Raw genomic sequence first — 14,446 nt, forward strand, 5'->3', positions numbered from 1 at the left:
CCTGTGATGCTGCTTGGCCTGCTGTGTTCATCCAGCTCTACACCTTGTTATCTTAAATTCCTGGGGACTTGTGTTTGAATCCTGCCAGGGCAGTTTGAATTCAATGAACATCTGGAATTAAGAGTCTAAGTGTAACTATGAATCATGAATTGTCGATTGTCAGGAAAAACCCGCCTGGTTCACTAATGTTTTTTAGGGATGGAAACTGACATTCTTACCTGGTCTGGTTTACATGTAACTCCAGGCCCACAGTAATGTGGTTGACTCTTAACTGTCCTCTGGGCAATTAGCCAGTGATGCCCTCATCTCATGACTGAATAAAATGAAAGTTACATTATCCAGATTTAAAAAAATCATCTTTTCAAAATTAATTCATGCAATGTGAATCAGATTATTTTTGAGCGTGGTGATGAAATTCTGTAAGTTCATTTTGTAAAGGTGTAGTGTTATGGTGTGGGTGTATTTCAAGACAATCGTGTAAAGCAACCAGCTTTCAATTAGCAGAAACTCCCGCAGTTACCATTTCTCTTATATGTGGACAATATTTCCTCTGTTGAAGAAAGTGTTGTGGCATTCTTTGTGCTGCAAGCACTAAATTTAAGTGATAGGCCTATTTATTTTAATGGTGACATTAATAGTGTTCCAGATGTAGAAATAACTGCTCTTTGTTTTAGAGTGTAGATAGAGAAAATAAAGCACAAGTGCCACAGACAGGTGAAATGTAAAGACCATTACAAAAATAAAGTAAAAGGAAGTTAGAGAACAAAGACAAAAAAGAACAAAGAACATAAAATGTCAGCTTGGATTTTGAAAGCGATGCTGTTGTATAGTCAACTTTATTGAATTTTGTGAAGAGATAACAGAACCAGCAGACAGCAATACAATGGACAGCAATACAGTGGTATGTATAGACTTTCACAAGGGTTTTGACCACAGTACAAAAACAGGGAGCAAGTATTAAATTCATAAATAACTCACGGCCGCATGTTCTCGTCCTCACAAGATATTAAAGAACCAGAGAAAATGCAAGAAGTACAGGGATGTTACCGGATTTAGAAGGTCACAATTATCAGTAAAGATTGAGTAGGCTGGTGTTTTCTATGGTAGAGAAAACTAGGAGATTACTTGGTTAGATTTTTGAAATTGTGCAAGATAATAGAGTGGATGTGAGAAAAAAAAAAATCCACTTTTGGTTGAGTCCAGGACAGGAGGCATACATCTAAGATAATCACTAATAGATGATAAATAAAACAGAAGGATTTTCTTCATCCAGACGGTGGTATGTAGTAATGGATTGGTTAAAGCTGATTCTATTGAAAAATTTAAGTGGAAGTTAAGAGAGAAATGAATAAGGTATATGAAGGGAGGATGGGGTTAGGGAGGAGGAAGCTGTGTGGATTATATGTACATAAAGCATGGATCAGCTTGGCTGGATGGCTTGTTTCTTTACTATAGATTTGAGGTGAAAAGTCTTTGGTATATGTGGGCGGTCTCCTCTATGGAATGTACAGCAATAAACTAAATGTTGCGCTTATTTTTGACTAGTGTGGATACTTCAAGTTAATGGCTCACGACTAAATATTATTCTATTTCCCCTTTAAAAATGTTTTATTAAAGCCAGCAAACTCGCGCAGGCAATCCTAAATAAATTATAAGTAGAAATTTGAGGAATGAGTTTAGATTCTTATTGTGATTTGGGGAATGAGGAGGTCATTTGCTGAATCATCATTTTGAAGTGTTGGGTGGCGTTGGCAACATCCCTTTAACCAGCGAAGATTTTTGAGTTCGCCACATTTTAAAAAAGATCAGAATTGGTAGTAATTTCACTTGATATTAGATACAATAGTAAATTATTTATTCATTCTAGTTTGTGCATTTCCATGATACAAATAACTCACAACAATTGATCCGGTACATGTAAGGAGAAAAGAGAATTTAAAAGCCATGAGGATTACTTTCCTAACCACAGCAACTTCAATCTACATGTATGTTGAGTGAAGCTACCTATTTTCACTGCTGGCTGATCGTTTCTCAACATGGTCTCTCTTGAAAAAGTTTTTTTTTCGGAGTGCACTGACACGGGGCTTTCTATATGCATCGAGGGGCAGAAATAAAACTGGCAGATGAGAGGAAATGACGCTCTTATCTTTATTTAATTTATAACGCATTTTTTCCTCCGGATACGTCGAAGACTTCCGTCTAACAAATGTTAGTGCCATGTTTCCAGCCGCTAGATGAGTTTGTGAGGGTCAGTGTTGAGCTGCAGTCTCTTATTCCACAGACCTGTCTGACAAGTGACATGGGGAACTGTTGCAAAACACAGAAGTGAGTACAAGAAGTGCAATGTTAGCACCAACGTGTAAAAGACTCACAACTCAGTGTATTGTGATCAATTTTTTTTATATGTTGAAAATGATATTTTGTTCGAAACCTTCCTTTTGATGTAGTAAACGAACAGAGCTGTTTCCCACAATCGGTACCAGATAATTCACTTGGTTTTAAAAGAGAAAGGGTCGCTTTGAACGGAACATGGCTGATTCTTAAAACATGAGCAAAAGGAATATGTTGGAAAGTTAGAGCAGCTTTAAAAAGGCTGCGCCTTTTGTTTTGACAGAGGGACAGAAGCTAGGATCTAGCTTGATTATTCTAACAAGCCGCCAGCAGCGCTCCCTAATTATCATGTTTCCTGGTGTCACTCCATCCAAAAGCTGTTGGAGGTCCAAACCATGTGATTCATTCAGCCAGAAATGAGGATACTGTGTTTCATTATAGGTGAAAACCGGCATTGCAAGTAACATGTGTAAGTGTGAATCTCAGTACCACGGGCCTTAGGTCAGCTTCCTTGCATTGTCATTGTCAAGAGTATTTTAAATCTGGCCTCAAGTGACTCTGTAGATTAGTTAGCGCAACTTCATAATTTGTATTAACCATCTTCTAATTATAAATCACAGAAAAGAACATCTCTAAAAGGAATGTAGTAAATGTTCAAAGCTTCTTTGAAATACAACATTGACGGTTATGCCAGGCTTCAGCCCAGACTTGTGCAGCCAGGAAGTGGGTACCCTATTTGAAAGAGGCGGATGAATGTTGGCCCCACTTCAGACACATTTCTGGCACCTGCTTACTCCTGGCCATTGGTAACAAGGCTGCTAAGAGCACCTGTCTTGTGGTACAGGTACAGTTGACCCACCGAGCACACAGGGTCTAATGGATTCCAGGTTATTCACCAGCTTGTCTCCTGTGGAAGCTGGTTTACCCAATCTATCGAGGCTGACCAGCAGCAGTTTTTCTGGCTACTCTTGGTCCTTGTCCTGTCATTCCACTTGTAATGTCAAAATTTCTGGACTTTTCATGCCAAAAGGAAACCCTAATCAAGGTGACAACTTCGCACTACTGGTTCCTCGCTTTTTCCAGAGTTCTGCTATCCTCATTGGTAAAACCATTGAGCAACATCAGGGTTAATGTATATATCTGAAGTCCAGTAATTTGGTAGGCATAGACAAATATAAATTTTAGGAACAGTCAGTGAACAATTTCCAGAAGGTTGCTTCATTTATTTAACCTTCAGTACTTCTCATGACTGTAATAGCAAGGAAACAAACACTCATTTGAGACAATGTGCAAATATGCACGTTTCAGGTTAATGAAGTGATTGCCTTGTGTAATTACATCAATTTTTTTAGTCCCAAACCACCAATTTTGATGAAAGTGTTATGTGGCAAGCACTGTGTATTCTTCAGCCTGCGTACCTTATTTTAAATGAGTTAATAAAACTAAAATTAGCTTGATCATCAAGCAGTATCTGATGACTCAGGAGATAGCAAAGAAAATAAATTACAGACTCATATCTTGTGAGAGTTTAGGAATGTAACCTTAACTCTAGGAGAAACTGATGCTTAGGTTTACTGTGTTTAACATTATCTTCTAGAACTAATATTGAAACTGATTTCAAGAATGCAATGACTCCAAAATCACAAAAGAAAATATTTGCCTGTAATCAGATAATATTGAACTGTATATATTGAAGGCTGAAAAAATATTTTGGTACTTAAAATGAGCAGTGAGTAGTCAATGCATACTTATAACCAAATCAAACAGGTGGATGCAGTGACCCAAAGACATTGTCATGCTTCCCCTGTATTTTCTTGATGCTTTTACCCAGATGGACAGTATCATATCAGGAAACACATGTAGAAACAGTAAAGCTGGTCAAACATTGCAATCTGAAGTTAAAATGTCGAAATTTAACTTCTTTTTTGATTTCTCTTTTTCTGCCTTTGTTCTTTTTTATAGCCCTGCATTTTTCTTATTAAGTTTCTATATCGAGTATGCTTCTCTGCCTTGCTCCCTCAAGCTAACCTAATTATATTTAATATATTGGTGTGCTGTGAGTGAATAAATATTAGATTACGCCACAGTACAATGCAACTGAATTTTGTGTGGAGGCATTTTGATTGCATTCCTCTTTCATATGCCAGGTTCTTCAATTATGGTGTATTGTGCTGTCAGAAATTTTTAAAAAATGAAACACAAGAGAATAACATCTCAGTAGAACATAGAACATAGAACATAGAACGTTACAGCGCAGTACAGGCCCTTCGGCCCTCGATGTTGTGCCGACCTGTGAAATCAATCTGAAGCCCATCTAACCTAAACTATTCCATTATCATCCATATGTTTATCCAATGACCATTTAAATGCCCTTAAAGTTGGCAAGTCTACTACTTTTGCAGGCAGGGCACTCCACGCCCTTACTACTCTCTGAGTAAAGAACCTACCTCTGACATCTGTCCTATATCTATCACCCCTCAATTTAAAGCTATGTCCCCTCGTGCTAGCCATCACCATCCGAGGAAAAAGGCTCTCACTGTCCACCCTATCTAATCCTCTGATCATCTTGTATGTCTCTATTAAGTCACCTCTTAACCTTCTTCTCTCTCACGAAAAAAGCCTCAAGTCCCTCAGCCTTTCCTCATAAGACCTTCCCTCCATACCAGGCAACATCCTGGTAAATCTCCTCTGCACCTTTTCCACATCCTTCCTGTAATGCGGTGACCAGAACTGTACGCAATACTCCAAGTGCGGCCGCACCAGAGTTTTGTACAGCTGCAACATGACCTCATGGCTCCGAAACTCAATCCCTCTACCAATAAAACCTAACATACCGTATGCCTTCTTAACAACGCTATCAACCTGGGTGGCAACTTTCAGTGATCTATGCACATGGACACCGAGATCTTTCTGCTCATCCACACTACCAAGAATCTTACCATTAGCCCAGTACTCTGTATTCCTGTTACTCCTTCCAAAGTGAATCACCTCACACTTTTCCGCATTAAACTCCATTTGCCACCTCTCAGCCCAGCTCTGCAACCTATCTATGCCCCTCTGTAACCTGCAACATCCTTCCGCACTATCCACAACTCCACCGACTTTGGTGTCATCCGCAAATTTACTAACCAATCCTTCTATGCCCTCATCCAGGTCATTTATAAAAATGACAAACAGCAGTGGCTCCAAAACAGATCCTTGAGGTACACCACTAGTAACTGACCTCCAGGATGAACATTTCCCATCAACCACCACCCTCTGTCTTCTTACAGCTAGCCATTACAGTAGTAATGTGCTATAAGATGGTTCTAAACAACACTGACTCCACAAATAAATTATCTTGCTTGGATTACAACCTGATCACATCCTGCTCAGACTGTCCGTTGTCTTGATCCTGCTAACAATTCCACATGTGTTAACTTTTAAAATAGTTCCTGAGAATCTTTTAAATATATATACTTACACAACATAGTAACAACTTGCATTTATATAGGAACTTTAACATTGGAAACAATTTAGACAAACTTCATTGAAATGCAATGAGGCAAAATTAGACACTGAATCAAAAAGAAGGAAATAATGGGGTAGGCCACTGAAATGTTGGCCCAGCATCAAGTGTGACACAGTTGGAGGGCTTGAGCATCTACTTATAAATTAGATGATAACATTTGTGCTTAAATTTCTACAGATTATCAAAATGCGTAGTTTTAATGCAGATATTTGTACTTACAATAGAACTTACATTAGATGAAAGCATAGCCTTAAATCTGGAAATGTGCTATATTCTTAAGGTACATTTAAGGTATTAATTTCTGCAAAGGAGAATCAAGTAAAATATTAAGAAAGAGAAAATACAATTGAACATAAATGAGTGAGAATAATGAAAACAGTTTTGTAAAAGCTTTTAAAGGTATGTATAAAAGGAAAGATTTGCAAAAACAAATGTGTGTCCATTGAGAAACTAGGTGATTACTTTGTGTCTGTGCTCAGAGGAAAATACTAAAAGCCTCCCAGAAAGAAAATAGAGAATCCAGGGACAAGTATAAATGAGAAATTGGAAGGTTTATTACTACTGGTATAAAAAAAAAGTAGCAGACAAATTAATTGGATTTAAAGTAGATGAATCCTCTGGACCAGATGACCTACATCCCAGAATCGAGATAGAGGTGGCTAGAGTGATTGTGAATGTGTGGTGGTCTTCTTTTAATTTTTTATAGGCTCTGGAATGGTTCATGCAGACTGGAAAGTGGCAGATGTAATTTGCACTATTTAAGAAAGGAGGGAGAGAGAAAATGAGGAACTACAGATCTCTTAGCCTAAAATCAGTAACAGGGAAAATGCTAGGATTAATAGTAGGCGATGTGATAACTTGACACTTAGAAAATAATGGAAGGATTGGTCAGAGTCAACATGGATTTATAAAAAAGGAAATTATCTTTGACAAACCTGTTTTTGTTCTTTGTGGGTGTAACCAACAGATTCCGTTAATCTGTTTAGATTTTTAGAGGGCTTTCAATGACGTCCCAGATTAGTAAATAAAATTATAGCACCAACGATTGGGGGAATATACTGGCGTGGGCTGAGAGCTGGTTAATAGATAGCACACAGAAAGTAGGAATACATGGATCATTTTCAAATTGACATGGTGTAACTAGTGAGGTACCACAGTTACAAGGGCCCTGAGGTATCCATAATCCATATCAATGATTTGGATATGGGTATTAAATGCAATATTTCAATAGTTGCAGAGGATACAAAACTAGTTGAGAATGTATACAGATGATCCAAGGAAACTTCAAGGGGATTTGGAGAGGCTAATTGAGTGGGCAAAAATTTGGCAGAAGGAATTCAATATGTTGAAATGTGAAGTCATCCACTTTGTTAGGAAAAACAGAACTATAGAGTATTTCTTAAACAAAAGCAGGAAAAGCTCAGCAGGTCTGGCAGCATCTGTGAAGAAAAAATCAGAGTTAATGTTTCGGGTCCGGTGACCCTTCTCCCGAACTCAAGAATACTTGAATTTTTCTTAAATTGTGAGAGACAGGCAAGTGTTGATTTACAAAGAGACATGAACATCCTTGTTCATGAGACACTGAAAATAAACGTGCAGGTACAGCAAGCAATTAAGAAGGCAAATGGTATGCTGCCCTTTATTAAAGTGGAACAAAAAAGAAGGGTCTAGGCCTGAAACGTCAGCCTTTCTGCTGCTCTGATGCTGCTTGGCCTGCTGTGTTCATCCAGCTCTACACCTTGTTGTCTCAGATTCCCCAGCATCTGCAGTTCCTGCTATCTCTGAAACTATGCTGGAAAATCTCTGCAGGTCTGGCGGCATCTGTGAAGTCAAAAACAGAGTTAACGTTTTGCGACCGGACCTGAAACGTTAACTCTGTTTTTTCCTTCACAGATGCTGCCAGACCTGCTGATCTTTTCCAGCAACTTTGATTTTGCTCCCGACTTACAGCATCCGCAGTTCTTTCGGTTTTTATTTATTACAAGTGGATTTGACTAACTGACTGAAGCAGTTATATAGTACTGCAAAAAGGACTATAATACAGGGCCCAATTTCTGCCTGCCTCACTGTTTTCCTGGTACAAGTGCTACAAACGGATCTGGAAAATTGCAGTTTTTAAAAATTGACACTGAATGCTAACCTTATTGAACCTTACTAATCTGCACCATCCTATAAATATGTATTGGTTGATACCATAACACCCTTTAAAAACATAAGAATGTGAGAAATAGGAGCAGGAGTAGACAATTCAGTCTGAGCCTGCCCTGCCACTTTGCGATTCAGTGTATGTAGTCTGTGTAGATTTTCAAAAAGCTTTCAATAGAGTCCTACCAGAATCAGTCCTGCAAAGTGCTGCAATTGTATGGTATCTTGATATAACCAGATGACGTATTATGCATACTTTTGGTCTCCTTATTTAGGGAAAGATATGTCTTCCATAGAAGGAGTGCAAAGAAGGTATACTAAACCAACTTCTGGGTGAAAGGATTGTCCCATCGGGAAAGATTGAATAGACTGGGCCTGTATTATGTGGAGTTTAGAAAAATGCCAGGTGATCTTCTTCAAACTTACAAAATTGTCAGAGGGATCAATAGGGTACATGCAGAAAAGCTGGGTTGTGGTTATCTTGAATCAAGGGATGCAGTCTCAAAATAAGTGGCAAGCTATTTAGTATTGATGAGGAATTTCTTCGCTCAGAGGGTGCTGAATCTTTAGAATTTTAGTTTGCCTCAGAAGACTATTGAGAGTCATTGAGTATGTTCACAACTGAGTTTGATAGACTTCTACATATTGAAAACATCAAAGGATAGGAGATTAATTAAGGATTTTTCTGAACATTTATGCATGGTATGCACAATCACTGATTAGGCCAGAATTTATTGCTTATTCCTGGAGAAATTGTTGCCTTCTTGAACCATTGCAATCGTTGAGGTGTAGGGACACCTCAAATGCTGTTACGAAGACTGTTCCATGATTTTGACGCAGAGGCAATGAAGGAATGACAATATAATATCAAATCAGGGAGGTCTGTGACTTGGAAAGGAACTTGCAGCTGGTGGTGTTTCCAAGAATCTATTGCCCTTGTCCTTCTAGGTGGTAAGAGGTTGCAGGTTTGGAAGACTCTGTCAAAGGAGCAGTGGTGTTGAAGAGTGTTCAAGTAGAAGATCAGACATGATCACAGTGGATGGCTGAGTGGGTTCAAAGGGCTGAATGGCTGGCTCTTGCTCCTATTTGTCAACTTCAAGATCTGTATTACATGTTGTAAGTGCCATACAATCACTTATTAAACATCTACATCTCCGAACATAGTTAGTTATCGGCAGGAAATACCAGCTTTGTGGGTGGGCTGAGCAATTATAAATCACGTTACAGGACAAAAGACAGCTTCCACATTATCATAAGCCACATTTTTGTTTCAGCAGCAACATTGTGTTAGAGTTGAACATAGTGAAAAATTCTAAGATGTAGAATAATATTATTTATTATCATTATCACATTTTAATTTTTAAAATCTCTTTAATTTTTCTTGTATTTTAGAAATTCCCCAAACATTTTGGTATGTTGGTTGTCTTCAGATATACCTAGGTTTTTGGGCTTAGTTTCTACCTGCCTCAAAGTTTTCCTGTTTCTGATGAGTCAGGAAATTGCAGTTTTTAAAATCGGTAACCTTTATTGATCCTTACTCATACTACATCATCTTGCAAATCTTGCAAGCTTTTCATAACAGATATTGCCCTTTTAAAAACATATGAACATTAGAAATACGAGCAGGAATAGACCCTTCAGTCCTATGAGCCTGTCCTAACACTGTCCTCATGTGTGCCACTAAAAGAGAAGTTCCATAAATGTTAAATCCAGATTCTAGACTATATTATAAATCTAAATAATAGTCAGAAGGTATAACATGTACTTGCACCTGATTTAAAAGTTACCTGTAGATTGTTCACAGATACTTTCAGTTGTCATTACTTTTTTTTAAGATTCTGGATCCAGTGTTAAAATATTATCCACCATAATGTTTGGTTTCATGGAAAACTGTTTCCATTTATGTATTGGGAAAGAGTAATTAGATTTAAAATTCACAGATCTAGTTTTAGCAGAGAATTTTCCATTACAATGGTAGACTTGAGAGCTCTTTAAAACTGCTTCATTCTTCACTCCACCAACATATGGCACTGCATCAGGCTGATCCACTTATAGTAACATGAACCGGAGGGACACCCTCTCAATATGGAAATATATATATGGAAACTTGGAATTATTTACGTACAGACACAAGATACAGTTCCATTTATGAGTTGATTTGGTTCACATTTGAATTTAACCACATCATATTTCATGCCACTATTGAAAATATTTTGTTTCCTTGCCAACCTTTCCAAAATGGAAGCATGCAAGTCAAAGATTTTAAGGAAGGCAGCGGTATCACAGAACAGTTTAAGGAAAGTGCAGGTCTGAGATGGAATTACTGTACATAATGGCAGTTAGATGCAATAAATATGCAACCAAGGTGGAAATATATTGAGTCCCAGATGAAAAATACGTGTATTAAGTGTGATAGAAATAACATTCTGCCTTTCCACTATCAGCAAAATTTGCAACGTAATAGACAGAAACAGCAATGACAAACCAAACAGACAAATATGTAAGGAGCTCCAGATGGAAGAAAAGAAAGAAAGTACATTTATATAACATCCTTCATGACCTCAGGATCTCTTAAAGCACTTCAGATATGAATGAGCTACTTTTAAATTGTTGAAACACTCCATAAAATCAGCAGGAAGGTTACTGTTATTTCTTGGTCTCAAATAAAAATGTAACAATTAAATTGAAAATAATAACATTTCCTTTACTTTCTCATTCACTTTCTCAGTGGCCTGCTCGCTTCAAATTTTCTGCTCCTTACCTTCTTTAATATCCCGCAATTATTGTGATCTAGAGGCTTCACCTCAAATCATCAATCATTTGCTGTGGGTCTGATGGAACAGCTGTTTTTATTCTTGAAATTTCTGATTTATTTTACACTGTATTCACTGAAGTGTACCCTTAATTTGACTGCCAGAAGTGACTGAAAACACCATGAATCATCAATCTATTGTTATCTGTTATAATAATTGTATTTTGTCTTTGTATGTAAAGAAATCCAATTTGCCAGCTTATTATTTCTATGTTGAGAGCACTTAGTCTATTACTGAGACTAAGATACATCAAGGCTAGTATCAGTGTCATACTTTAATTATGTTAAAGTTATCTTCAAGTTGAATAAAAAATACAATGTAAAGGACTGTATAGTCAGGGAATAATTTAGACCTGAACCATGCCAAACTATTTAAGCTTGTGCTCCATGTTCAGAAGTGGCCTATGTTGTCCTATTCATTGATGTTCAGAGGTATCTTACTGAAGAATATGGTTTTGTCTTGCTCATTAACTGAAATGTAAATAACCTGATGTGACCTAAAGAGAATTTCAATCTAGTGCACTGAGCATTGCAGGCTGGTGTCATACATGATGTATATTGTCCCAAGCATAAACCAAATTCTATATTCGCAGCAGTATTCAAATGTTGCAATTAGATAGTATAACTCAGTTGTGAAAATAATACTGGAATTTCAGTAACTATGTAATTGGGATACAGGGACATCTACTCACTGAGAGCCAGTGTCGTCAAGTATGTTCAGAACATAGATTTACAGTAACTATCAGTATTTATCAGACAGTAGTCCTGCTACTCTTTTGTCTACTGAGGTGTTACGTCACCTGAGTCACCCTGAGATAATTATTTCAAACTGGGGTGGCACAGTGACTCTGGTTAGCACTGCTGCCTCACAGCGCCAGGGGCCTGGGTTTGATTCCACCCTCGGGCAAATGTTTGCATGGAGTTTGCACGTTCTCCCGTGTCTGCGTGTGTTTCCTTCGAGTGCTCTGGTTTCCTCCCACAGTCCAAAGATGTGCAGACTAGGTGGATTGGCCATGCTAAATTGCCCATAGTGTTCAGGGATGTGTAGATTAGGTGGGTTATAGGGGGATGGGTCTGGGTGGGATGCTCTAAGTGTGGGTGTGGACTTGTTGGGCTGAACAGCCTGTTTACACACTGTGGGGATTCTACGAAATGTGCTGACAACACCGAAGGAACCTGCAGGATGCATTGTGGTTTAGGCTGAGACAATAACCATTACTCACCCAGTTTCGTGACTGCACTTAAAACGTACAAAGTTCTGAACCATATGACAAGCATCATTGAAATTGCAGTAATTATTTTCACCTTTCCTTCCCAAGGAAATTTACATGTACCTTCAGCTGGAAAGAGAAATAGATGATCCATCTCGGCCTCTTTCTGAGGCCCCTAACCAATCAGATGATGTACAGAGATATCTTACTGAAGAATATGGTTTTGTCTTTGCTAGCAAGATAGCAAGAAAATAGCAAGAAAAAGACATAATAGCAAGAAATTTCTGAATGGATACTCCAAAAAGTATGGGTCCTGACAACAAGTTGGAAATAGCCTTGAAGACAAGTGCTCCAGAACTAGCTATGGACTAGCCAAGCTGTCCCAGTAGAGCTATAGTATTGTCATGTGGAATATGAAAAATTGCTGATGTATGTTATGTCCAAAAGAAGCCAATTACCACTTTTATGTATTCTTGATCTTCATCAAAGTGATAGAAGGGATTGTTGAGATGCTATCGAGCTGCACATACAAAAGTAAAACCTGCTCACTGATTCTCAGTTTAGATTCTCCCAAGGCCACTCAGTACCTAACCTCACTCTAGCCTTCCTCCAAACATTGATAAAAGAGCTGAATTCCAGAGGTGAGGTGAGGTGAGACTGACTGGTCATGACATCAAGGCTGTGTATGGCATAAAGAAGCCCTAATAAAATTGGAGTCATTGAGAATCAGGGGAAAACTCTTCACTAGTTGAAATCATGCCTGGAACAAAGGAAGATGATTTTCATTGTTGGAAGTCAATCATCTCAGCTCCAGGATATAGCATAAGAACTAGGAGCAGGAGTAAGCAACTCAGTCCCTTGAGCCTGCTCCACCTTTCAATACGATCAAGGCTGATTTCATCTCAGACTCAATTCCATTTTCCTTAATCTTTCAACTCATTTTCAAACTCTATCTATCGCCTCCTTAAATTTTCTCAATATCCCAGCATCCATCACACTGTGTGGTAGTGAATTCCACAGACTGAAGACCCTTTGAAACAAGTAATTCCTCAACAGCTCTGTGTTAAATTGAAAGAACTGCGGATGTTGTAAATCAGGAACAAAAACAAAGTTGCTGGGAAAGCTCAGCAGGTCTGGCAGCATCTGTGAAGAAAAAAATCAGAGTTAATGTTTCGGGTCCGGTGACGCTTCCTTAGAACAGAGGAAGGGTCACTGGACCCAAAATGTTAACTCTGATTTTTTTCTTCACAGATGCTGCCAGATCTGTTGAGCTTTTCCAGCAACTTCTGTTTATGTTTCTGTTTTAAATCTATTCCCCCTATCCTGCAGGAGTTCCTTAGTGTGGTTTGCTAGGTCCAGCTGTCTTCAGCTGTTTCATAATGATCTTCCCTCCATCAAAAGTTCAGAATTGGGTGTATTCACTGATGATAGTGCAATTTTCAATGCCATTCATAACTCCTCAGATACTGAAGCAGCCCATGTCCATTTGCAGCAAAAGCTGAGCAACACTCAAGTTTAGTCTGATAAGTGGCAAGTAGCATTCATGCCACACAACTGCCAGAAAAAAAGCCATCATAAGAGACAATCTAACAAATGTCTCTTGACATTTAATGGCCTTACCATTGCTGAATACCCCACTATCAACATCAACAATCACCATTGTTTAGAAACTGAACTGCACCGGCCATATAAATACTGTGGCTACAAGAACTGAGAACTGGTCAGAAGCTAGGAATTCTGTGGTGGGTAACCCACCTCCTGTCTCCCCAGTTCCTGCCCACCATGTACAAGACACAAATCAGGAGTGTGATAGAATATCTCCGCTTGCCGAGATGGGGAAGTGGGGTTTATCAACACTCAGTAAGCTTGACACCATCCAAGACAGAGCAGTCCACTTGGTTTTCATTTCAGTCCCCACCTTTAACTTTCACTCCATTCACCACTGATGCACATTGGCAGCACTGTGCACCATCTATAAGATGCATTGCAGGAACTCATCAATGCTGTTTTGGCAGCACCTTCCAAACCTGCAGCTTCCACTGCCTAGAAACATATGGACAGCAGGTGCATGGAAGCACAGCCACTTACTTGCACGTTCCCATTTAAGCTATGCAGCATCCTGACTGGGAAAATTGTCACGTTTCCTGCATTGTGATTGGATTGAAATCCTGGAGCTTTCTTTTGAACAGCACTGTGGGAGTACCTGCAGCCCAAGGACTGCAGTCATTCAAGAAGGAAGCTCACCACTACTTTCTCCAGAGCAATTAGTTAGATATTAACAAGAAATGCTGGCCAAGCTAATTCTACTCACATCCCATGAGTACATAAGAAAATACTACTAACTGGGGAATATACATTAACACAGTGGGGATGTGAGGAAAATCTTCTGTTTTAATTGAATGCTGAATCAAGAAGAAAATGCAGTTGTACAGTGAT

General features: G+C 38.7%; 1 protein-coding gene across 1 annotated transcript in view; it reads left to right on the top strand.

Moving 5' to 3' along the window:
• The first annotated feature begins 2,203 nt into the window (after positions 1–2,203).
• Positions 2,204–14,446, top strand: part of si:ch211-214p13.7 — a 37,787-nt gene continuing 25,544 nt past the window's right edge. The window contains exon 1 of the mRNA XM_048603237.1: positions 2,204–2,325. Within this exon, the coding sequence (XP_048459194.1) occupies positions 2,207–2,325 (119 nt within the window). The 5' untranslated portion in view covers positions 2,204–2,206. The remainder of the gene's footprint in view (positions 2,326–14,446) is intronic.

This window comes from Rhincodon typus, chromosome 11 (assembly GCF_021869965.1).
Source record: "Rhincodon typus isolate 14 chromosome 11, sRhiTyp1.1, whole genome shotgun sequence".
Lineage (NCBI taxonomy): Eukaryota > Metazoa > Chordata > Chondrichthyes > Orectolobiformes > Rhincodontidae > Rhincodon > Rhincodon typus.